The sequence below is a fragment of the Mirounga angustirostris genome, unplaced genomic scaffold (assembly GCF_029215605.1).
Source record: "Mirounga angustirostris isolate CCGP_5_RB_7025 unplaced genomic scaffold, mMirAng1.0.hap1 SCAF_4, whole genome shotgun sequence".
Taxonomy (NCBI): domain Eukaryota; kingdom Metazoa; phylum Chordata; class Mammalia; order Carnivora; family Phocidae; genus Mirounga; species Mirounga angustirostris.
Window position 1 is genome coordinate 113,583,928 of NW_026991712.1, and position 26,075 is coordinate 113,610,002.

The 26,075-nt window shown below is 38.5% G+C and overlaps 2 protein-coding genes and 1 pseudogene across 7 annotated transcripts in view; 2 read left to right on the forward strand and 1 right to left on the reverse strand.

The window, feature by feature from the left end:
* The window catches only part of RPAP2 (RNA polymerase II associated protein 2), an 89,446-nt gene extending 81,145 nt beyond the window's left edge, over positions 1-8,301 (reverse strand). Inside the window, exons 1-5 of one of the 3 annotated variants that reach the window (XM_045897192.3) lie at positions 8,149-8,301; positions 7,439-7,484; positions 3,508-3,622; positions 1,608-1,706; positions 1,377-1,442 (exon numbers count right to left, since the gene is read on the reverse strand). In XM_045897192.3, the coding sequence (XP_045753148.1) occupies positions 1,377-1,442; positions 1,608-1,706; positions 3,508-3,622; positions 7,439-7,484; positions 8,149-8,221 (399 nt within the window). In that variant the 5' untranslated portion in view covers positions 8,222-8,301. The remainder of the gene's footprint in view (positions 1-1,376; positions 1,443-1,607; positions 1,707-3,507; positions 3,623-7,438; positions 7,485-8,148) is intronic. The other 2 variants (XM_045897190.3, XM_045897191.3) reach the window with 2 other exon arrangements.
* A 142-nt stretch (positions 8,302-8,443) lies between these two features.
* The window catches only part of GLMN (glomulin, FKBP associated protein), a 31,679-nt gene continuing 14,047 nt past the window's right edge, over positions 8,444-26,075 (forward strand). For 2 of the 4 annotated variants that reach the window (XM_045897194.1, XM_064588819.1), the window contains exons 1-7: positions 8,444-8,531; positions 9,357-9,422; positions 9,832-9,957; positions 15,204-15,320; positions 16,841-16,949; positions 18,035-18,281; positions 19,926-20,028. In XM_045897194.1, coding sequence (XP_045753150.1) covers positions 9,384-9,422; positions 9,832-9,957; positions 15,204-15,320; positions 16,841-16,949; positions 18,035-18,281; positions 19,926-20,028 — 741 coding nt within the window. In that variant the 5' untranslated portion in view covers positions 8,444-8,531; positions 9,357-9,383. Of the gene's footprint in view, positions 8,532-8,651; positions 8,965-9,356; positions 9,423-9,831; positions 9,958-15,203; positions 15,321-16,840; positions 16,950-18,034; positions 18,282-19,925; positions 20,029-26,075 lie in introns of those variants that run through there. The other 2 variants (XM_045897195.3, XM_064588820.1) reach the window with 2 other exon arrangements.
* On the forward strand, positions 24,847-25,158 carry LOC123859397 (large ribosomal subunit protein eL38-like; annotated as a pseudogene).

The window sequence follows — 26,075 nt, forward strand, 5'->3', positions numbered from 1 at the left end:
TGTGTGAACTTGACTTTACTAGATAATACCAATTTCCCAAAAAGGATGCAATTTTATTTAACCAGTAGTATAAAGAGTTCCTAATATTTAACCAGTAGTATAAAGAATGCCTAATACTGTCAGATTTTAATTTTGCTAATTTGGGGGCCGTGAGAATGTAAATCAATGTGTTTTTATTTTTTATTTGCTATTTCCCTTATCACTGATAAGGTTGAACATCTTTTCATATATTCATAATCAAGTTCCTTCTATAAAATTTTTCTAGGGGTACCTGGGTGGCTCAGTTGGTTAAGCATCTGACTCTCAATTTTGGCTCAGGTCATGGTCTCAGGGTTGTGAGATAGAGCCCGCTGTCAAAACTCCACACTCAGCTTGAGATTCTTTCTCCCTCTCTCTCTGCCTGCCCCCCCCCCACCTGACTCACTCACTCTCTCAAAAAAAATTTTTTCTGCAAGGTTTTCTGTCTTTCCCTGGTTATGAATCTGTGGTCAGTTATATGTGGGAAATACACCTCCTTCTGATTTATAGCTTATCTTTTCACTCTTTTTTGGAAACTTCTGATAAGCAAATGTTTTTAATTTTAATGTAGAAAGACTTACCAATTTTTCCTCTATGGTCTGTAATTGTCTATCTTATTTAAGAAATTTTCTCTCCAAGTTTATAAAGATACCTTCCCATATTTTCTTTAAAAAGGCGTTCATTTTTTTAATTTAAATATTACTGAAACAGGGATCAATTTTCAGTTTTTCCATTTGGATTTGTGCCAGTACTATTTTACTGAAAAATCCATACTTTCTCCACTGATCTATAATATTTCTGTTGTCACATATAAAGTGTCCACATGTGGTGAGTCTGCTTCTGGCTCTCTATTCTGTTTCATGATTTACTTGCCTGAATTTGTGCTGGTATGCACTTTTAGTTTTTATTTTATTTATTTAAATTTTATTTTATTTTTAGAGCAAGAAAGAGAGCATGAACAGGAGGAGGGAGGGGCAGAGAGGAGACAGAGAGAGAGAACCCCAAGCAGGCTCCACGCTCAGCATGGGAGCCAGATGCAGGACTTGATCTCACTACCGTAGGATCATGACCTGAGCCAAAATCAAGAGTCAGACGCTTAACCGACTGAGCCACCCAGGTGCCCTTGCACTTTTAATTTTTAAATGTTCAAGTATTAATTAAAGCAAAGCTTTAATTTTCAAATATTTTCAAATATTAGATATTTTTCAAATAAACTTTTTCAAATATTTTTGAAATATTTTCAAGTAAACTTTTAATGTGGCTACTTTCTAAAAGGCAAACTTTTCAAACAATTCTTTTTAAATTCCATTTAGTATATTAAAAATTAACTGCCACATGAGAATAGCCTTTAAGCTTACCTTTCTTTCAGTAATATCATAGACTTTATTGGTTTTGGTAGAAATTTTATATTTCTGTTTTGGTACCTAAAAAAACGAAAGTATAGCTTAAGAAGAATTCAAGTATCATATCATATCTTTGGCTAACTCATGTAATTAGTTCATGACCTGTTTCATTTCTTGTCTTGTCTACAAAGTATTTTGCTAAATATAAAAAATTTAAGTTTCTATTTTAAAAAATTAATTACTTACAATTCCTAGTTTCTTCTGACATAAGGGATAACCGCAGAGTTTAATAATAGAACGCTCATCCACGACATCGCTATAGTGAGCAGGTGTGATGAACTTCCCCTAAAATGAAATGAGAGGGGCATTTCCCCGCTAGATTACTGGACAAGTTCATTTATCATCTCTCTAAGCCTCACTGATCTCATCTGAAAACGTAGGGATAATAAGTCTATCTCACAGGTATGATGTTAGAATCAGAGGAGAAAATAAAGGAAATACATTTAGAAAAGCACTGGACACATAGTAAGCACTCAAAAATGTTAGCTATTATTCTCTTTTAAAGAGTTGTATTTAAAAAAAAATTTTTTTTTTAAATTTACTTGACAGAGAGATAGAGCACAAGTAGGCAGAGTGGCAGGCACAGGGAGAGGGAAAAGCAGGCTCTCTGCTGAGCAGGGAGCCCAATGCAGGGCTCGATCCCAGGACCCTGGGATCACAACCTGAGCTGAAGGCAGACACTTAACCGAATGAGCCACCCAGGCGCCCCAAATGTTAGCTATTATTAAAAAAAACAAACAACCCGAAAAAACTTCTGCCAAGAGACTATACATCTTTGTAGATATGTAGTTCATGAAGTAATTCTGAGGCAGGAGAAAGAAGTGGTGCTATAGTGATTGCTATTCCAAAGCAAAACACTGAAAAGTATATTTTATTTTAAGAATATATTATTCAGGGGCACCTGGGTGGCTTAGTCCTTAAGCGTCTGTCTTTGGCTCAGGTCATGATCCCAGGGTCCTGGGATCAAGCCCCGCATTGGGCCCCCTCTCCTACTCCCCCTACTTGTGTTCCCTCTCTAGCTGTGTCTCTCTCTGTCAAATAAATAAATAAAATCTTTAAAAAAATAAAAAATAAAAATATATTATTCAAAAAATAAACCATGTAGAATAAAATATAATTTACCTGTTTTCAAAGAACGATCTTAAAAAACGAAGTATATCAAAGGTGTCAGGATACAAAATCTTCCAGCTTCTGGAAAACTGTACAGGAGACTGATGAGGTGGCTATAAGCTGACACCAAATATTTCCCCTTAATGTATCTTCATGTTTAAATCTCAACTCATAACTATTTCATAACTTTGAGATCATTTTTGAACAAGTTTTTCTGTTTTCCCAAGGACTGAAATACTTCTTACTAAGAGTGATAGAAGGTATTTGTTTCAAATGAAGCATTTCTGATTTGTCTTTGTCTTTAGTGTCATCATGCATGCAGATTCTGATGTAGTTACCTCTATCAATTTAAATATTGTCCTACTTATATTCCTCTTGTTTAAAAAATCTCTGACCCACACTAATAATTATTTTTGCAATGGAAGCTCTGAGTTTTAATTTTCCTTTTCTTTTTTCTCTTAAGGATTATGAGGATATAATAGAAATTTCCATTTGAAATTTTAATGCAATAGAGTTGTTAAAGGAAAAAAAACTTTTAATGCAGATTATAATTCTCGTGTTATGTGTTAAATGATAAATGATCTATATTCTAGGTTTTTAAAATATCAAAACTAATAGAACTACATTAATAAAAATAATAACCTTCTGTTACTAAAATAGGACAACACACAGAATATGGAAAATAACATCGGGATAATTAGTGCAAAGTGCTGAAAATCAAGTGAGATTAGCAGACATATTTAAAGAACTACTATTAAGGGGTAAAATATGCATATTATTTTTCATTAGTGCATTTTAAAACAACAAGGAATGCCTAATAGGTGATTATTTTCAAATGCATGAATTATATAGCATGCTACTTGCATCTAGTGACTGAGAACAGATTCAAAGTTTTGATAATACAAGGAAGTCTCATATTGCACAGATTTAAAGATCTAATACTACAAATGTAATAATTTCCCAACTTAACACATACGCATTCCCTTAGGAATTCTTCTGTAATATCTTCTTCTAAAAGCTGTTCAACAATATGTAGAGCTTTTCTCTCAAATTCAATCTTCTTTCTCACAGCTGCTTCTAGTTCTGCTTTCCTAAAATTAAAAAATGAAAACGTATTTAAAATTTAAAAGTTTGGGGCGCCTGGGTGGCTCAGAGGGTTAAGCATCTGCCTTCCGTTCAGGTTATGATCTCCAGATCCTGGGGTCGAGTCCTGAGTTGGGCTCTCAACTCAGCGGGGAGTCTGCTTCTCCCTCACCCTCTGCCTCTCTCCTTGCTTGTGCTCCCTCTGTCTCTCTCTTCTCATGAATAAAATCTTTAAAAAGTAAAATAAAATAAAATTTAAAAGTTATTCTACTTAAAAGTTTTATCATAGCCAATTTTCTGTCTTAGAACACAGCACAAACATGCTATTTTGCTATTTAAATTTGTATTTTTTAATGCTGTTACTTTTGATACAATACTTTTCAAAGTATTAACACACAGAAGTCTGCCACAATAACAGGACTATTTGATTTCCAAGGCTTAGAGCACAAGGAAGAAAATGAGGTGAAATTTTTTTGCCAGTTAGTGATTATACTCTCTCAATTACTCCTGTGTGTACCTAAAAAGACAGGCTTTTCCTTTGAAATCCTTAGAAATCAGGAAAGATCAGAGAGGAAAAAGATAACTTCAGCTGTTCTTACAAGTAAAAATGTATTTGTGTCAACTCTCAAAAGTTAATGATAGCCCAGTTTGACAAGATAGAGTCCTATTTGCAAAGAAGTGTTTACTCACTTTTGTTATTAAGTCTTATTTTTTTTTTTTTAATTTTTTAAAATTTATTTATTTGACAGAGAGAGAGATAGCGAGAGAGGGAACACAAGCCCGGGGAGTGGGAGAGGGAGAAGCAGGCTTCCCGCTGGGCAGGGAGCCCGATGCAGGGCTCGATCCCAGGACCCTGGGATCATGACCTGAGCTGAAGGCAGACGCTTAACGACTGAGCCACCCAGGCGCCCCTTGTTATTAAGTCTTATTAAATAACTTTATCGACATGACAATGTAGTTTAGGAAAACAATCTTCCTACGAGGGCTGGTCCTTGCCCTGGCACCAGTGGGACTGTCAGCCTTTGCTAGCTGTCAGCCTTTCCACACCATGGAACATAACAATAAACAATGGCTCTAGGAGAGTGGTTCTCAATCCTAGCTGCACATTAGGATCATCTAAGGAGATTTCTTTAAAAGATTTTATGCCTAGGTCCCACTGCAAGCTCCAGATAATCCTAATGTGCAAAAGGGTTGAGAAACCTTGCCATAGAACCAAAGATACTCAACCATCTTGGTAACCTATTTGCTCCTATCCTGCACTGGTTTCTCCTTTCCTACCAGAACTACCTCAGCCAGCCTCCTGGGCCTTGACTTGGCTCTCATATCTGGATCTATAATGTATTCATTTTTTCGTCCTACTTTCACTGACTCTCAAGACTTTAGACTCTAATTCCTTGCCTAGAAAAATAATATTCTACAAAACAAATATAACATGTATTAATAATATGCTACAAAAAAGAAGGATGATGCCGGATTGCCAACTCTTCCTTTTGCCAAATAGGGACATTAAAACAAGAAGAAATTTGCAACTAACAACTGTTCTCCTACGATTTCATAAAGGCCATTCTTATATCAAAGGAGTATAAAAGACATGAATACAGATTTAAAAGCAGTTTTTTATGTTAAATGTATTTGGCTTTATGAAAAACATTATTTTATTTTTCTCATATTGCTGTCTACCAATAAAAGCTATGCCATATACTAGGATCAGTCTAACAACCCACACGAAGGAATTGCTACCTCAACCTGCAGTAAGTTACACTCACTCTTAACTGATGCCTAGAGCTGCTCCCATGAACAGCCCTATCTCGCTGTTGCCCTCTGTCCTAAATGATGACAGGTAGTATGGTGTACAGCAGTGGTTCTCAAATTTTTTGGTCTCAGCATTCCTTTACACTTTTAAAATGAGAACTTCTGCTTATGTAGATTATATGAATTGATATTTACCATACTTGGATTAAAAATGAGAAAAATTTAAAGCACTTATTAATGCATGTAAAAATAGTAATTACATGTTAATAACTTTTTTTTTTTTAAGATTTTATTTATTTATTTGTGAGAGAGAGAATGAGAGACAGAGAGCACGAGAGGGAGGAGGGTCAGAGGGAGAAGCAGACTCCCCGCTGAGCAGGGAGCCCGATGCGGGACTCGATCCCTGGACTCCAGGATCATGACCTGAGCCCAAGGCAGTCGCTTAACCAACTGAGCCACCCAGGCGCCCTACATGTTAATAACTTTTTAAATAAAAAACTTAGTGAAAAGAGTAGAATTATTTTATATCTTTGCAAAGTTCTTTTATTTCTGGCTTAATAGTATTTGGTTGGATTGAATGTAGAAGTATTTTTCAGTTGGCATAGATTTATAAAGGATCACTTCCTTCAACAACTATTTGGTTACCTACCTCCATGGATTTTTAACTGTTTCATCATCCAGGGTAATCTGTCCATACGTTCTAGTGTATTTATACTTCCCACACTGTACTGCTCAGAATAAAATATAATCTCCTTGGGTTTGTGGTCAGATCACTATTGAGGAAAGTTGCAAATTACCATCATTATTAATATTAACTTTACTCTTGCAGTGTATCATAAAACCAAGTCAACATAATTATGCTGCTCCACAGGGAAATATTCTCTAAAATAGATCACAAGGGGCACTTCGGTGGTATAGTCAGTTAAGTGTCTGACTCTTGGTTTCCATTCAGGTCGTGATGTCAGGATCATGGGATTGAACCCCTCATCAGACTTCTCTGTTCCACTAGAAAGGAACTGTGTTTATTCTGTTCAAAACTATATCCTGAAGGCCTAACACAGGTCTGGAACATCTCAAATTTGGTAAATAATTTTTCAAAGAATGAGTAAATGAAAGCCAATACCTGCCTGATGAAGGATAAATCATAGAGGTGCCTGGGTGGCTCCGGTGGTTAAGCACCTGACTCGATTTCAGCTCATGATCTCAGGGTCATGAGATCAAGCCTTGCATCAGGCTCTGTGTTCCATGGGGGAGTCTGAGATTCTCTCTTTCCCTCTCCTTCTGCCCCTCCCCACAGCCCCCCCACACCTGCACTCACTCTCTCTCTAAAATAAATAAATCTTTTTTTTTTAAAAAAAGGATAAACCATAGACATATGTATTTTAATCACTTTCACAGACTACTCCTAGTCTAGAAACTTCTTTGTGACAGGAGCTAAATCTAGCCTTTTTAGGAGATGCCAAGAAACAGAATAGGACTTTTTGCTGAAAATACAGACATGATGTAAACAAACAACTGTAAAGGTTTCTTGGAGTCTCTGGCATATAAAGTAATAAAAGGCAAGTGTCCCTGAAGAGGTGGAAAAGGAATACCTGGTTAAATTAGGAATGTTTATTCCCTTAATCTTTCTACAGATACTCATACTTTCACCAGCAACCTAAAAGTGTCTTGATTTGGTTTTCTTAAAGCCTGGAATGGAGAGATATAATGAGTCTATATGAGAATTTATAGTGCTTCTCTGATCTTCCCCTTCTCTCCCATAATAATTTTTTCTAAGGTATCACCCATTACTGTTTGGTTTTTTTTTTTTAAAGATTTTGTTTATTTATTTATTTGACACAGAGAGAGAAACAGCATGAGAGGGGATAGGGTCAGAGGGAGAAGCAGGCTCCCGCTAAGCCGGGAGCCGGACGTGGGGCTCGATCCCAGGACTCAGGGATCATGACCTGAGCCGAAGGCAGTCGCTTAACCAACTGAGCCACCCAGGCGCCCCCATTACTGTTTTTAAAAATGGTTCAATTAATATGAAATAAACACATAAGCAAATGCATTTGTCCAAGTAGTTCTCATACCTTTTAGAAGCATCTTCTTGTTTTAAGGCATTTGTCTGTTTAGCACCTACAATAATAAAAAAACAGTAGGTCAAGTCTTCAGAAACACACTAGCTTACAGGACAGATTCCTACTCAAACCGCAGACAACCTTTTCTTCTTTTCCCCACACATTACTTTCCAATCCTGTGTGTAAAATAAATGAAATGGGCAGGGAATTCAGTTTGCTTGTGTTATTTCCGAATTTCTCTTGGTTAAAATGTGTTTCTTTGGGGATTGAATTTTCTCACGTATCACGGCTGGGCGGTTACGTCCTCCTGAAAATCTGAGATAGGAGTACTTTTACGGGCAACCTGTTTCTGTCCCCCGAATGTTCGGGGGGTGGGGGTGACACCTCAGAGGACCCGGGGACCAAAGCAGCAGTACATCTCTACGGTGGGCTCACTTGACCACTCGGCGAGCCAGCTCTAGACTCCAGCACCTCTACTCTCTTTCCCTCAGAGACCGCCCATTCTGGGGGAAATCTTGGAACACGAGTGTAAAGAGGTGGGGGTATGGCCGGAGGTCTTTTCAAGAAGACCCAGGACAGTGATGAGACGCTCTCGGCCTTCTCTGCCCTGGAGACGTCCGCTCCTGGAGCAGTCTTTCCGGTGCGCCCCGCGGGCCTTACTGTGGAACCCTGTAGGGGCTCAGTTCTCAGGGTGCAAACGTGAGAGAGGCCCTTCTTCCTACCTGCGGCGTTTCGGGAGGCGCGGGGGACCCGGGCCTTGAGGCGCGGAGAGCGCGGCCCCGCGCAGTCGGCCATCCGCGGCGTCGTCAGGAGGTGAGGCCCGGAGCTGGCGTCTCCCTTTGCGGCTCCGCCTCCCCTCGCGTAGCGCGGGGCGGGGCCGGCCGGGGCGGGGCGGGGCCGGCCGGGGCGGGGCGGGGCCGGCCGGGGCGGGGCGGGGCCGGCCGGGGCGGGGCGGGGCCGGCCGGGGCGGGGCGGGGCCGGCCGGGGCGGGGCGGGGCCGGCCGGGGCGGGGCGGGGCCGGCCGGGGCGGGGCGGGGCCCGGAGAGAGGCCTGCGCTGCCGGAGGAGGTGGAGGAGGGCGCCGAGAGCGGCGAAAGGCCCGGCGGGTAAGTGGGCGCACCTGGGAGTCCGGGAGGGCCCGGGTCGCGGCCACCTGTGAGCCGCGGAGGACCCGGCGCCACGGCGCGCAAGGCCCCGCGAGGTCGTGGGGCCCGAACGCCTAGGCGAGGAGGAATCGGGAGAAATGGCTTCCCCTGGATGCAGTCCGCAGGCGCGCTGGGGTTTTATCCGCCCTGGAGCGCGCGGCCGTGCGGACCGGCTGACCTGTGCTCCCGCTGCGGGCCTGGGGCCGGGTCTTCCCGCCGGGACAAACGATGGCCTGCGGGACGGAACGGTGTTCTCCTGAGCGCTGCTGGTTGCTTCGTCTCCGTGCAATATAGGGATTACACCAACTGGAGTATTTGGGGGACTGCATCTCTTACAGAAAAATGTCCGGGTCACACTTGGGACGGTGGGCATCTGAACTTTCACCCACTCTGGGTGAGTTGTATTGGCTCCAGTTTTTGTCAAGGGGGACATTGAAAAAAATTTTAATTCCCTAATTACTAGAACTGACTTCAGGAACACTTTTCAGAAATTTTTTCAGAAAAGAAATACTTTGCCTTTTTAAAGCCATTTATTTAGTCCATATTTGCTCTTCTGTTGGGCATACCCTAGAGGATTTTTTTTTCAAGTGTATCTTTCAAAACTGTTCTCCTAGAAAGCTTAAAAGATGCAAGTTTTTTACTCCTTAGGCTAAGATGCTTTCAGTAAAAACATTTCAGCATTAAAACTTCACATTTTCCTTACTGTATTTACTAATAATTCATCAGAATGAAACACAACTTACTAACACTTTAATAGCACTGATAGTTTACTGTTTTATATTTCAGCATCAAAACTAGGAAAAATAACGAGGAATGGCTGTGGAAGAGCTTCAATCCATAATAATGAGATGTGTAAGTAACTTTTTTTCTTTTTAATGAAAGTTAAATACCAGATTATTTTTAGTTATAATTAAGGTCATTCAAATTGCTTATCTTATTTAATCCTTGCTTTGTTTGACCTGTGAATAAATAGCAGGAGGGCCAGAAGGCAGATTGGATTATTTCTCCAAGTGACCTACTTGTTTAACCTTTTAAATTTTTAATACTGATCCTTATTGGAGAATTTTTTGGCGGACTGGATTTCAAGATCATTCATTAAAGTACTTTTTAGGCTTATCCTAATCTTCACACATATGCTATGTGCAACTTACCTAGAATTTAAACAGATTTACTTTTTTTTTCCAGAGAGAATAAATCAAGTAGTTATTGAATTTTTATTCACCAAAACATGTTTGTTTTGCCTTCATTTTGTTTCTGTCAGCAAATCCTAGAAGAACAAGACTTTAAAGAAGAAGATTTTGGCCTATTTCAGTTAGCAGGCCAAAGATGCATAGATGAAGGGCATATAGAGCAGCTATTAGAAATTATTCAAAATGAAAAGAATAAGGTAAGTACAATCTTTATGAGTCCTTTTTAGCCTTTACTGGGAAGATAACAGCCACATGATACTATTATTTGTCCACTCATTTATTTATCAAACATTTAAGAATTAAATTTCTACAGTAAGTGGAAAACAAAAAAGGAATTAGGGCTATTCATATACTTGAAGGTGCTTATAGTCTGGTGGAAGAGATAAGTATGTAAACTAGCAATAAGAAGGCACAAAAAATGAAATAAGTGATAGTTGAAGTATAAGTAAAATAAAATAAAAGCAGGGATTACGTCTGGTTTAGGGATCAAAGGTGGCATTTGGATTATTAATTTACATTTAGTACTATAAGTATCAGGCAACCTGGATACTCATTTTTGGTGATCAGCACATTCTCTTCCTTCAGCCGGATGTATATAGAAAACCAAATATTAAGTAAGATAATTTTTGGGGGGCGCCTGGGTGGCTCAGTCAGTTAAGCGTCTGCCTTCTGCTCAGGTCATGATCCTGGGATCGAGCCCCATATCAGGATCCCTGCTCAGCAGGGAATCTGCTTCTTCCTCTCCCTCTGCCCCCTCCCTTGCTCATTTTCTCTCTCTCTCTCAAATAAATAAATAAAATCTTAAAAAAAAAGGTTAATATTTGGGTGCATAGAATCAGAATAGGAGGAGACCTAGATGGCCTTACTGGCTGATACCATACAGCTGTGATTATCTGAGAGGTCATTCTCAACAATGGGAAAAGGATCTTTGGGGGATCAGGAACTTTTTCCTGGGACACAGTGTTGGCAACACTCGCCTTGTTATACAAGAAAAGACCATCTTCTTTCCAGGAATACACTCTTTCTTCATTTACAGTACTATTTATTTACATGAAAGGTTTCTTTGTTGATATCACAGTCTAGTCATGCTGGCCTCTGATTATAACCAGGGCACCTTGATTGTGTTCAGGAGATTACTAAAACTTAAACCACACATAGTAGTTCAAAGGGCTTATTCCTTTTTTATTAAAAATAATTTTTTAAAGAAAAATTAGGACATTTCATTTAATACATTTGTTTTTGATATGTGTTTATGGAACCTTTGTAGCCCCAAATACAGTAAATTTAATATTTTCTTTAACTCCTTGATATTTCCCAATTGTGTTCTCAGAGGATAACCTTTGAGAGTACCTTACTTATAGCTAATAATAATAAATTTAATAACGGCTAATACTTAAGTATTTACCATGTGCCAGATGCTGTCCTAAATGCTTTACATGTGTTAACTCATTTAGCTTCCCAGAATCCCATAAGGTACTATTAAGTTCATTTTGTAGATAAGGAAACAGTCGCTGAAAGATAAGTGACTTGTCCAGAAGTAACTCAGTTTTTATGTAACATCTAGGGTTCAGACCTGTGCATCCTGGTTTCAGAGCTCTTAACCACTCTCCAGTTAGCACTGTGTGGCACTTAGAAGGAAGTTTTAGAGTGTTACCAGGGACTAACTGATTGTGGGGCTGAGAGAGAAAGATGACAAAGATGACTGGGTTTCTAGCCCCGAAGAGGATAATATATTATATCCTGAACAGAAAAGGGCAACCTAAAAAGAGAGAATTTCTTGAAGGAGTGTAAGTAAATTTACTTTGGAAATGTTTAGTTTAAGTGGCAGCAGGCAGTTGAAAAGTAACGTTTGGAGCTCAGTCAAGACACAGGAGATTAAAATGTAGAATTGTGCATCACTATTAGAAATTAGGTGATTGGGGCACCTGGGTGGCTCAGTCACTTAAGCATCCGACTCCTGACTTCATGATCTCTGGGTTGTGGGATCCAGCCCTGTGTCAGGACTTCGTGCTCAGCAGGGAGTCTGCTGGAGATTGTCCTTCTCCCTCTGCCCTCCCCCCCTTCTCTCCCTCTCTCTCTCCCTCTGTAAAATAAATAAGTCTTTAAAAAAAATTAGGTGATTGTGTTAACTAGAATTTAAATAAACACTTGAAACAAAAAAAAAAACTGAAAGAAAATTAGGTGATTGTGATATTTTTGAGCATAGTGAGTTTGTCTTAATAGCCTGAGAATCACTTTTGGAATGTGTGGTCTGCTAAATTCAAAGGTTCAGACACTGATAAGACAGTGTTTCAAACTGACTGTGACTTCATTTTCTTGCCAGGTGACGCAATCAGGATTGATCAAGATTTACTATTACTCTGTGTAAATTAAAAAGAAAAAAAAGCCATATGAATAGTTTGTCCTATAGTACAGGGCTTCTCAACATTAGTACTCAGGTATTTTTTAGCACCCCCCTGCCCCGCCCCCCACTCTGTAATGACAATCAAAATTGTCTCCAGATTGCCAAATGTCCCCTGGTAGATAACAAAATTGCCCCTATTGAAAACTACTGGTGCAGTGGGAAACACATGGGCTTTGGAGCTGGACAGATTTATATGCAGTTCCTGGTTCTGCCACATTTATTTGATATTTGGGCGTGTCCGTAATCTCTAAACTTTGGCATTCTCATCTGTCATTTGGGGATAATCTTACTCTGTAGATAGTATTAAACTAAACAAGGTGTAGTTTATGGTTAGTATTGATTCCCCTTCCTTATATTCACTATTTACAGAATAACTAGATACCTGGCAGCTGAAATGATGTTTGTAAAATATTTTATCAAAATTATTTTTTTTCATTTCACATATGCAAAATCTTATCCAAATCTATAATTTCCCATATAGTTAATTATTCTCGGAGAATCACTTATAGGGTAGAAGTACACCAATGGAAAGGGAAAGAAGTGCTTAGTTGGAAAAGTAGAGTCTAACAGGAGCTAGTTAAGTTTTAAAAAGCAAATATAGTCTTAATTAATGTTGGAATAAGGTAGTTTGGAAAAAAATTAATAAGCTCATAATATAAATTTCTGATTAAAGGCCTAAATATTAGGGGCACCTGGGTGGCTCAGTTGGTTAAGCATCTGCCTTCGGCTCAGGTCATGATCCCAGGGTCCTGGGATTGAGCCCCGCATCGGGCTCCCTGCTCAAAGGGAAGCCTGCTTCTCCCTCTCCTCATGGTGTGTGCTCGCTCTCTCTCTCATTCTGACAAATAAATAAAATCTAAAGACCTAAATATTAAAAGTCTGGCCACACAAAAAAATAGAAGAAAACAGAACAGAATGTCAAATCTTTGGAGGGAGGAGGATAATTTGTTACACTTAAAGATAACAGATATTATTTAACCTGTATTTATGGAGCACCTTTTTATAACAGGCCCTTGTCTAGATGCCAGGAATAGATATAGCAGTAAACAAAAAATCACTGTCCATATGGATCTTAAATTCTAATGAAGACAGGAATCTACATGAAAAATTATATAGTATGTTAGATACTATAGAGAAAAATAAAGCATAGCTGTGGGATGGACCATGCTAGGCGAAATTGCAGAGATTTGACAGAAGGAGGGGTGTAAACCATGGGGCTGTCTGGGAGAAGAGTGTGCCAGGCAGAGGAAATAACTAGTATGAAAATATTTAGCGAAAACAGCTGAACTGTCTTTCCCATTAGATAAAATGGATGATGGTTTTGCTATTTATTTTTTAAAAATCAATTTAAGCCTTCATTTTATGCCATTTTTAAAAAAGATTTTATTGGTGTTTATACGCAAACAATGAATCATGGAACACTACATCAAAAACTGATGATGTAATGTATGGTGATTAACATAACATAATAAAAAAAAGATTTTATTTATTTGAGAGAGAGAGCATGCGCGCATCTGCACGCGCATGAGTGGGGGATAGGCAGAGGGACAAGCAGACTCCCTACTGAGCACAGAGCCTGACACGGGGCTTGATCTCATGACCTGAGCCAAAATCCAGACCTGAACACCTAACCAGCTGAGCCACCCAGGTGCCCCTTACTTCATGTTTTTAGTATAAATCTTACTGAATAAAAAGAAAGGTGAAATGTATATATATTTAAATGTAAATGAATGTTTATGAATCCCTAAAAGGGGGAATCCATTTTAGATCTAAAAGCCAGTAGGAAAGGAACCAAAGAAAAATAAGTATATTTTACTATATAAAAAAATAAGGACAACCAAAACACCAAGTAATTATTTGTCATAAATACAAGAAGGGAATATTAACATGTAGGGAGCTCATGCAGATTGATAAAGACAGACGCTAAAATGTCGAATTGATAAATGAGCAAAAGTATAAACAGTATTTCCTCTTTTGTGAGTTATATGTTCATGTACCCTAACATATTCTGTTGCTAGTTCTCTAGGACATGTTAAGTCTTACATCTTTACACATTACTATTTCAGAGCCTTAAATATATTTCCCACCTATCTATGCCTGACACATTTCCCTAACAAGCCTTAGCTTAGCCATTGCCTCTTCTGGGAAGCCTTTCTTGCCTTTCCTAGATGGAAGTGACAATTCTCCTGCTATACCTTATACTCTACCTTGATTATCTTGTAAGACTGAGATCATGGCGGGGGTTATTGTACTTAATTGTCTTCTTCCTAGATGTGTGTGTGTTTTGTTTTTTGTTTTTAATGAGTGAACCTAGAATTTAAACTCTATCAGGATGGAGATCTTACCTTGCCTTATTTCTAGCACCAGAATATTTTAGGGACTTGACATATAGTAGTATATTCTTGATAAATACTGATGAGTTAAAATAGAAAGCAGGCCAGAGAAATGGAGTATATTGTTGCTAGTTCCAAAAATAGTGGTTTTGATCATGAATGTGAATCACTAATTAAAAAGATAAACTTTTACTTGTGTGGTAAATATTCTGAAATATCTTTGAAAATAGAAGTAACTTATATGTAGGAGAGAAAATAAAGTGGCATCCCCTTCTTTTATGTAAGTTACATAATCGTAATATATGTACAGATTTTCCAAGGAACTTTAAAACGTTCATAAGCATTGGATGGATTTCTTCATGAATCAGGAGAGCAAAATTCTCCATGAAAATAAGTGTTTGCTCACAAATTAACTCTCTTGTTGGAAATAGAGGAACTATTTAAATTGTGAAAAAGACCAGCTTACCTGATTTAAAATAAATGCCCATTCACCTTTCCTCAGTGAGAGTATTAAAAACTATCTTAAAATGTTGATAGTTGTTAGCAGCCAACCCTAAGAAGTCAGGGTGAAATGCTGTAGGCTTCATTTGCCTCATCTTAGCTATTTCAGAGGAAATTTTAAAGCTCCTTCATTCAAGGTAAGAAAGTTCACCGTAAGAGTCCTATAGATGGCAGTATTTTCTTTACTCTGAAAATGTTTTTACAGGTCATTATCAAGAATATGGGCTGGAATCTTGTTGGTCCTGTTGTTCGATGTCTTTTGTGGAATAAGGACGATGGGAAAAGAAAATATTATTTTCTGATGCTTGATTTATTGGTAAAGGTAAGTTAACAAAATGAGGTACTCTTTGTCCCAATAGCCAGCAGTATTTTGTAATTCCCTTTAATGTTTAATGCTCATTGTGGGTGACAAAGCTTTTTGTTCATGAAAATATAGAGAATTCTCTGAAGAAAAGGCCCGATTTTATTGGTTGGATGGGCAAGTCCATTTCAGTTTTTCCAAATTTCTGGATATAAGAATTATCTAACCTCATCTCAGACCCACTGATTCAAAATCTCCAGGAAGATACCTAAGAAGTTTTATTTTTAATAATAGCTTACTGTATAGATGTGGAATTCAGGGTTTAGTGAGGCAATTAGTTCAAAGCCACACTGTTCTTTTAGCAGCATTGGAACTAGCAAATCTCAGTGTTCTTTTCTCTGTGGTATATTCTCTAAAAGAATATCAGAAACCTAGAATGCAAATGATCACAGGGGATATAGGAAGAGGAAGTAGATTTGTTGCAACCAACAACCTTAGAGACTTTTGATAAAAGGTTACTAGAGTTATAAGTCAAAAATGATGGTATAGGAGGATAAGGAAAAGGACATTATAAGAAGCTACCTAGAGATCAGTCCAAATAAAAATATATACTTGGAAAGAGGAAACCCCATCTAGATAGTAGTTATTAACTATGAGGACTTTTCAAAAAGGCAGGTAAGGTAATTCTGGCTAGTCAGAAGACAATGCAAAGTTTTATCTACAAAAGAGACTGTATTCATGTTAATACCCTGGCAGTGTGAGATAGAAAGGTCCCACCTGCTGAAGTCCTGGGAAGCTAAGGCAGCTTTCAGAGTAGACAGGCAAAACTCAAAGGAAACCTCAGTTCTGATAATCAAGTTCTTCTTTCTCCCTATTTTTCTAACTTTTCCTTTAGCCAGGAATTTAAGTCTCCAAAATATAGTTGTCTACTTTTTTAAAGAATTTATTTGAGAGAGAGAGCACAAGCAGGGGAGAGGGGCAGAGGCAGAAGGAGAAGCAGACTCCCCGCTGAGCAGGGAGCCCAATGCAGGACTCAATCCCAGCACCCTGGGATCATGACCTGAGCTGAAGGCAGACCCTTAAGCGACCGAACCACCCAGGCACCCTTGTCTATTTTTTTTTTTTTAAGATTTTATTTATTTATTTGAGAGAGAGTGAGGGAGATGGAGAGGGAGAGAGAATCTGAAGCAGTCTTCACACTGAGCACAGAGCCCAACGAAGGGCTCGATCACACAACCGTGAGATCATGACCAAAGCCAAAACCAAGAGTCGGAGGCTTAACTAACTGAGCCACTCAGGCACCCCAAATATAGTTGTCTATTAAGAGACTTATGACTTCTTGCTTCTTTGTAGTTTTACAGTGATTTGACAGTCAGATTCTATGTTTTGTTAGTGTATTTTTTTAACAAGTGTATGAGGTGTTTTACTGTTAAGCAAAAATAATCATATTTTCTCAGTATGTGCTGCCTTTTAAAAATAGTAATCATGTGGCTTTAAATACAACTTGTATTAAACAGGTTCAATTGTGAATATTTTTATAGTTGTGTAATCCAAAGGAATTATTGTTGGGTTTGCTTGAACTGATTGAAGAGCCCTCTGGAAAACAGATATCCCAAATTATTCTTCTTTTACTTCAGCCATTACAAACAGGTAATGAGTATTTTGATATCTAAGTGTTTCTTATTTTATCTGTGTTAAGTTCTTGATGTCACTCCAAAATGTCAGCACTATACCAAAGTAAAATTTATGACTAATTATTGAGTACTCTGCTTAAACTAGCAGTAGCAGTACCAATTTGAATCCTGCTGCCTATATAAAGATGACAATACCTGGCACTGATGGGTACCCAATTTGGACATTTGTTGAATGTCATGCTGTTTTTCTGGTATTATGTTATAATCTATAGCTTTCTGCCTAACCTTCCTATCTACAACATTAATCTAGAATTTTCCCTGTAAACATATTTAAAGGATTGCTTCTGTGATGTCTGCTTTACTCTGTCTGTTAGCATTGTGGTAGGTCCTGTATCTTGGTTAAGAACAGTATCGCACAGGCATTGCTCATCCTCTGCACTGGGAAGTCGGGGCTGGGAATAGCAAAAGAACTACTGAATGAAACAAGTGTAGGAAGAAAAGTCTCCATGATTGAGTGCAGTAACATTATTGTTAAGCAATGGACCTTGGCAACCAAAGCAGACAGTATTTATCCATGGGAAGAGACTACTTTTTCATTTTATAACTTACATATAACTCAGAGTCTGATAGAAGGACCCAGCATCTAGAAGTGAGAGTAAATTCATTTTAAATGAGAATGAAGCAGCTTTGTACCGCTTAAAATATTCAAAGTCTCCTAGAAAGGAAAATACAGTAAAACTACCTCTCATTTTTACATTATATTTTACAAAGACACTTTCTCTTATTTGATACTTGCAACAACCAAAAAATAATGGAACGAAGTGTTTCTGTCTTATCTATGTAAACCGTTAGAAAAAACTTAAACAAGATTTCATGGCATCTATTGTAAGGTGCCATGATTGTAAGATGATCCAATATTTCATGCACCCCTAAGAAGAATAAAAACACTACCAATTAAGTTATGATATGTCGTCCTGATTTCAAAGTTGTTATAGTTTTTTTTTTTAAACGTGTTATAATTCTACATTTACTGGACTTCTGGTCCCATGTGTAGCATACTTGATGAAGCTACCTCAAGTCACAACTTGGTCTCTGTTTTAGTGATTCAGAAACTTCATAACAACAAGGCATATTCGGTGGGATTAGCATTGTCCACTCTTTGGAGTCAGCTGTCTCTCCTTCCTGTTCCGTACTCAGAAGAACAAATACAAACAGATGACTATGGCCTTTGTCAGTGTTGCAACGCCTTAATAGGGTTCACTAAGCCTTTTGTGGAAGAAGTCATTAATGACAAAGAAAACTCACTGGAAGATGAAAATGAAAAGTTAAAGGATGAATTACTGAAATTGTAAGTACATTTTTGGTAACATTTCACAATGGAATTAAGTAACCGATCAGTTATTTTATGTTTCTTTGTTGTATTTGTTTGCCATGGACATATAAATCTAGTTTCAGGTTTTGAATTTTAGAAGATTCTGGGGTGCTTCATTAAATGCCATGTTCTGCATTTTTAAAAATTAAAAACCAAAATCCATTTGTTTACTTTATATTCTTCTATGACTTACTTTTATTTATCATAGTAAGTGAATAATTAAAGTGGGGGAAATAGGTGTAGCTCAAAGAATCTGGTCTTTCTGTGGGGGAATTGTGTTTTTACTCTCCTTTTGAAAGCAACAGAGGCAGCACCGGACAGTTGAACATCCAACTTGACCACAAAAATGGTAACAGAGTACCCAACAGCGTTCAGTCTAGGGGCACTATACGGTAAACATGCGCTGCTCAGTGTGGCTGTCAAGCACTTGATGTGTGGCTAGTCCAGATTAAGATGTGCTCTAAGTATAAAATGCTCCTTGGATTTTGAAGACTTGTTATTAAAAAAAATACTAAAATACCTCAAGAATTTTTTTTTTTTAAGATTTTATTTATTTATTTGACACAGAGAGACACACACAGCAAGAGAGAGAACACAAGCAGGGGCAGAGGGAGAAGCAGGCTTCCCGCAGAGCCGGGAGCCCGGTGTGGGGCTTGATCCCAGGACCCTGGGATCATGACCTGAGCCGAAGGCAGACGCTTAACCATCTGAGCCACCCAGGCGCCCCTCAGTAATTTTCATACTGACATATTGAGATAATACTTCAGATATATTGGGTTAATAAGAAAAGTTACTACTTTCCCTTGTTTCTTTTTTAATGTGACTACTAAAAGATTTTAAATTATATGTGGGGCATGTATTATATTTCTGTTGGACAGTCTTGGACTAGATTATTGAATTACATGGACTAGTAATTCTATCTTAAATTTTGGAGACTAAAACTATAGTTAGCTTTCTATTTTTTCAGGTTAGGACATTAAAAAAATTTTTGCCATTTATAGAACCCATTATTTCATGAAGTAAAGATATTTAAACTAAAGAAATTGGGAAGGCTTAATCACAGAATAAAGTTTGGTCTTCTAAATAAAACAAATAGAGCTTTATGAAAAAAATTACATTTCCTGATTTTTCCTTGACCTAATGAAAACTACATCATGGAATAGCACTAGTCCTTAAACCTTTAGTAACCACTGATATAGTCCAGACATGGAAGTGCATCTTACCACAGAGTCTAGCAAGGTGTTCTCATGCTTTCCCCAATACCAGTAGGAAGGATTTTTTTTTAAAGGTTTTATTTATTTATTTGACAGAGAGAGAGCACAAGCAGGGGAAGTGGCAGGCAGAGGGAGAGGGAGAAGCAGGCTCCCCGCTGAGCAGAGAGCCCGATGCGGGTGGAGCCCGGTGTGGGTTGAAACTTTGGGATCATGATCTGAGCTGAAGGCAGCCGCTTAACTGACTGAGCCACCCAGGCGCCCCTAGGAGGAAGGATATTACATCGGCAGTTTTACAGGCAGTTGAGTTATTTTTCATGTAGAATTAACTTTGATATGTTTATAGAACTAGACATTTTATACTTAGGAAATACTCTATTCACAGTTACCTATTTCTTATATACCTTAGTTGTTTCAAAAGCTTGAAATGCCCTTTGCTGACAGCACAATTCTTTGAGCAGTCCAAAGAAGCTGGAAATGATCCTTTAAGATGTTTTGCATCTGAAATAATAGTAAGTATAGCTATTTAATCTGCCATAAAATCTGCTATAATTTAAAATGTTATTCTGCTATATTCTCATGTACTGCACATGGGCATGTAAATTGATACATTATTAATGTGATATGTATTTTTTGTAGAACATAGATAAAAGGATGGAAAATAAACAGCAATATTATTTGGGTAATGAAATCAACACCTTCCAGACTTCGCTTTTATAGTCAGAAATAAATATATACATAGGTATAATTTTTTAAAAGATTCTATAGCATTATACATACTCCTTTGTAATGTACTTTGTTTCTCTTAGCATATTATGAATATTTTTACATTGTCTTTGTTTTTGTTTAACTTGGGCCATCTAGCTCTACGTTTTCTCCAATTTTTCAGCATTATAAAACAATTCCAACTTTCTTTTTTTAACTGTTAAGTCTGTGCTAAGTATCCTTTTAACCAAATCTTTGCATATTTCTTTAGTTTTCTTAAATTTCTAGAAGTGGAATTTCTGTGCCAAAGGATATTCTCACTTTTAAGACTTATGATAAATATTTTCAAAATAACTCCAGAAATAAGTAAATTTTATTTTAAAAGTAATTTGGCTTAATGCATCCAAGAGTATTTTTTAAGTGTGTTGGGATTCTATATTAGGGAACTAATGTGAAATATGGAAAATATGTACTTGAGATTGATAGTCATGAATTTCAGGTTAGAGCAGTCGTTGTGGTTGTGGGTTTTCTTCAGCCATGTTCAGCTGTACAGGAAGAAAGTTGGATTTAACTAGGTCAGAGTTTTGAGAACTGTGTGAGTTCTACAAAGCAAACTGCCCCAAACTGGGCAGACATGTATGCAAGGAAGTGACTGTGATGGACAGTAGAATTTAAGCTGAGTAAGGAAGGAAGTTTGGACGTACTAAATGTGAGAGACAGTGGAAAAGGTGATGGGATCACTGGATTGTAGTTCCCAGTGTGACTGACAAGTTGTTGGAGCTAGGTTACTAAAAGGAATGAGCTGAAAAGATTGGAGATTAAAGAACAGGATGCTTGAAATAATACTGTGGAAATGTTCAGTTACTAATAACAATGCCTGGGGTATGACCATGGAGTGGGTGGGTGTTCTAAGGAGCGGGTGGAGACTGAAATCATTGGACTAGACAGTGAAGTACCTGAGAGTCCATGGTATTAGAAGTTCTTTGGTTGTACATTTAAGTCACACAATTATAAGAATAATGTCCAAAACCCAATTAATGGAGTGACCTTGGGGTAGATGTTGGATAGTAACATGAAATGAGTTTCAAAGCTGAGGGGTTCAGCAAGGATGGGGGAGAATGGTCTAAAAGCAGCAAGGAGAATAGGTATTTTACTTCCAGGCTTGGTATAGTGGATATAGGTGAAAAACAGCAACTCTTTGAGAGGTCTGCAGAGAAAATAGTTGTTTTCAGAAGAGTCAGATTTCTTTTAGAGCAAAAGAGGTAAGAGACAATTTCATGAAAAATGGATTTTGCTAATAACTGTGAGTTCCACAGGCCATACTTTGAAGGGTACCTGAGATCTGAGAAGAGGTAGGAGAAGGGTTTAGAAGAGGAGATGCCAGAAATTTAGGGGAACTAGATTCTGAGGATAAGAAATAATCTGGTAACTAATATAAATAGGGTTACATAGTTAATGGGGTTAATGCTGATGGTCAAGATAGTTGAGAAGAGGCTCTGAGTGATGTAGAGGGAGAAAAGGGGAGGGGTTTCCCAGGAGACTGGGGCCTCCTCATTGTTGCCAGTGTTAGCGTACAGCATAATCCCCTGGATATAGTATAAACATTACCTTATATGATAAATGTACCCTATTTTGAGAAGATAGATACGAAAATTGGTAACTGTTGCAGGATCTTAAGCCTGGGAGTGATGTAATTGTTTTGGATTCATCACATCAGTGGAGGTTGAATTTAACCAAGATAAGATTAGAAATAGGGAGATCCTTAGGTGTGTTTGGGAGTTAAGTGAGAAATAATGGGATCCTTGAAATGGTTGTAGAGATGAAGAGGAGAGAGCAAAATAAAAAATTTGGTCATTAATTGGATTTAGAAAATTTAAAAAGTTGATTCATGGATGAAGTTTTATGCTTGGGTAACTGGGCAGATGATTGAGATAGAAAATACAGGGCAAGGAACAGGGTGTTTTGTGCTTTAAAAACATTTTTTATTAAGATAATTTTAAAAATCCAGAAAAGTAGAAAGAACAATATAACATAACCTCATGTACCCATTACCCAGCTTTAATAATTTTGACATTTTGCCAATCTTTTTTTACTGTAGTATTTTATAGCAAGTCCTAGACCTATCATCCATAAGTCTTCAAGTATGCTTCTCTAATTAGTAAGGACTTCTAAAAATAGCCACAATTCATTATGACATCTAACAAGATTAACAGTAATTTCTTTTTTTTTTTTTAAAAAGATTTTTATTTATTTGACAGAGATAGACACAGCGAAAGCAGGAACACAAGCAGAGGGAGTGGGAGCGGGAGAAGGAGGCTTCCCACGGAGCAGGAAGCCCGATGCGGGGCTCAATCCCAGGACCCTGGGCTCATGACCTGAGCCGAAGGCAGACGCTTAACAACTGAGCCACCCAGGCACCCCTTAACAGTAATTTCTTAATATATATTTAATTCCCAGAGAGCAGGTTTTGAAGGGGAAAATTTTGAATGGTGATCAAATTTTGATGAGATCGTCTAAAGAGGTAGTTAAGTGTGAGAAAAGAAAAGGGCATAGGACTGAACCCTACAGAGTACCAACACTTAAGATAAGCCTACCAAAGAGACCAAGAAAGAAGGGTCACAGAGGTGGTACAGATATCACAGAAACTGGGGTAGTAGAGTTTAAGGAAGAAAAAAGTGATTGGTCATGTTACATGTAGCCTGTAAAGTAACAGTTGAAAAGCATCCATTGGATTTAGGGAGATGGCATTGATAATCTTTTTTTTTTTTTTTAAGATTTTATTTATTTATTTGGCAGAGAGAGACACAGTGAGAGAGGGAACACAAGCAGGGGAAGTGGGAGAGGGAGAAGCAGGCTTCCTGCAGAGGATGGAGCCTGATGCGGGGCTTGATCCCAGGACTCTGGGATCATGACCTGAGCTGAAGGCAGACGCTTAACGACTGAGCCACCCAGGCGCCCCAGGCATTGATAATCTTAGCAAGAACAGTTTAAGTGGAGTGTTGGAGACAAAAAACAGTGGAGTGGTTAAAGGAGTGCATGAACAATGAGAAAAAGATGCCAACTAGTATAAGGTGTTCTTCAAAACAGGGTAAGAAAGAAGAGTAGTAGGAAGACATGGCCCTGAGGTAGGAAGGTAATGGGGGAGATAGGGAGTCTTGAGTATGTATATTTATAGACTGAAGGGGTGGGAACCATTAGAGAGGAAAAGAGAAGTGTTACTATGGGATAACTGAAATAATGTGGCTCGAGAGCACACAGCTGAGCACAGGATCAAGGACACCTAGAGGAGGTAAGAATGGGTATGCATGCAGGGAAATTTGTAGCAGGAATGGAATATTAAAATTGAAGGGAATCAAACTCACTGGCTTCAGATTTCTAGGTGAAGGAGATCTCTTAAGAATCTAAGAATTAGGGCGCCTGGGTGGCCCAGTCGGTTAAGCGTCTGCCTTCAGCTCAGGTCAGGATCCTGGAGTCCCAGGATCGAGTCCCGCATTGGGCTCCCTGTTCAGTGGGGAGTGTACTTCTCCCTCTGCCCCTCACCCTGCTCGTGTTCTCTCTCCTACTCTCTCTGTCTCTCTGTCTCTCAAATAAATAAATAAAATCTTAAAAAAAAAGAATCTAAGAATTAGAAATTGGGCTTCAAGGAATTGGTAAGGGTTTGGAATACTGAAGGGAAAGGAAATAGATGGTAGAAGACCATAAAAGCATTAGTCAGTAGTCTGAGCATTCAACTGTGGTTGGAGACCACAACTGTAGTGGTAACAGTTTGTATTTGTGTATGATTTTTCGCCAGCAGTATTCAACTGCCTGGGTATAGAAGTAGAGAAGGTGGATTGTAGTTATTTTCCCAAGCTGGCATTTTATCGGGTAGATGGAGCTGAAGAAAATATAGGGCGTAGGTAGTTCAACTAACCAATAATGTGTTGGTTAGACAGGGAAAGAAGGGGAGTTAGGAGGGGACAGACAGGTAGGTTAGATGAAGGGATCCCAGAACTAGAGAAGTCAGAGGTAGAAAAGAAGTTAAAGTCACAAAATGAAATGTTGGGGTTTAGGTATCTAATGTAGAATAGCTGCAAACGCTGCGATTATATGCTGAAATGAATTAGAAATTAAGGTCATTGGAATTAAGAAATCAAGAGCCCTGAGGCTGGCCTATTAGAGGAGTTATCTACATGAACATTGAATTTTTTCCCATATGGTAGCAGGAGTTGGATAGAGAAAATGATTGTGAGCAGGTACCAGAGTCTTCAGTGAATGTGAGGCAATGACCTGGCAGTCAGCATATGCCAGAGACAGGACAGATAAAGGGCAGTATGGCATCTGCCTCAAAGGAAAATGTGCTTTTGCTTGAGAGTGCAGGAAGAACCAGGATAATACCCAGGCTCTACCCATACCACCCTTCCCCACTGCTGCCTCCCTGACTGTGCTGTGGAAGAGATGTGAGAGGATGAGCAGCTTGCACCAGAAATCAGGTCAGGTTTAATTACAGCAGTGAGATAGAGCAAGTATCTTATGAAGAGGTTGAGGGTGTAGGGAAGAGGTCGTAAGACCTCAGCGGAAGGATCATTGTAAGTAGAGACAGAATGAGGAAGCACAAAGCAGTCAAGTAGAGGTGAGCTCTTTTTTTGCCACTTGCTGTGCCAGCCACATGCACCCCTGTACCCCTCATAGCCATTCTTTGCAAAATTGAAAAAATCAAGGACTTTCTGCTCATGGCCAGGCGGAAGGATGCCAAATCCATCAAGAAAAATAAAGGATAAGGGTGAAGTTAAAAGTTCGATGCAGCAGAGACCTAGTATACACCTTGGTCATCACACACAAAGAAGGCAGAGAAACTAAAGCAGCCCCTGCCCTCAGTTTTGGCAGTGAAGGAGCTGAAATGAACCTGGCACACTGATTTGAACTGTATTAAAATTTTAAAAATTAAAAAAAAAAAATAGAGGTGAAATCAGGGTAGGAGATGAAGTGAGGAGGTGCCTTCTGTTCTATGCTGGAGAAATTCAGGTAAGTGTGGCATGCTTGAGATTGATAGCTTTAACTATCCCTCCTTTGGCAGAAGTTATTTTGATATAGAACTGCTTGAATGTCCCAAGGGTTTCACCACAGAAACATGCCTAAAAGGGCCAAGGCTGCCATGAGAAATTATGGAGTGGCAGGTACATCCTGGGTATGAGCAAGACTGCTGGAGGGTGTGTGGGTAGATAGTGAAGGCCCTAATTTGGACACAGGTGTGGACTCCATGTATCCTAAAGCAGCACTGAAGAATCTGGTTATATGTAATGATTTTTTAAAAGGCTAATCTTACTCTGGGAAAAAAAATATATATATATCTAGTATTGGCCGAATGAAGAAATGGAGCTTCATGATTAAGAGGACATTTAGAATCCAAGTACAGTAAACTTGTTGTCTTATAGCTATAACAGGAATGCGTGGCTTTGAAAATCAGTATGCAAGTATATATTTAGCATCTGGTAGCTGAATAGCAGTCTCTTGTGACTGAGGATGATTTCCCATGGTTCTTTTTTGTGTTCTGAAATGACTAATGGAGCCATCTGGGATCAGCAGATTTTACTTCCCTGAAGGCTGGAAAAGTCTTATTTGACTTTATAATTCCCCACAATGTCAGGCGCAGTGCCTGACATTCAAGTATTTATTAAAATAAATGAGTGAATGTGGAAGGTCAGTATTCTGATTTAGCTGCTTTTGTCATTCCCTTTGTATATAGTAGTTTGTTGTAACCTTTTCTTATACTCTTTTTGTGAACCTTCTCAATAAATATTTGACATAGACATTATATCATTCTCTAGATAGGGAGATTGAGGCTTTAGAGAAGTTAGGTAACTTGTCCAGTATC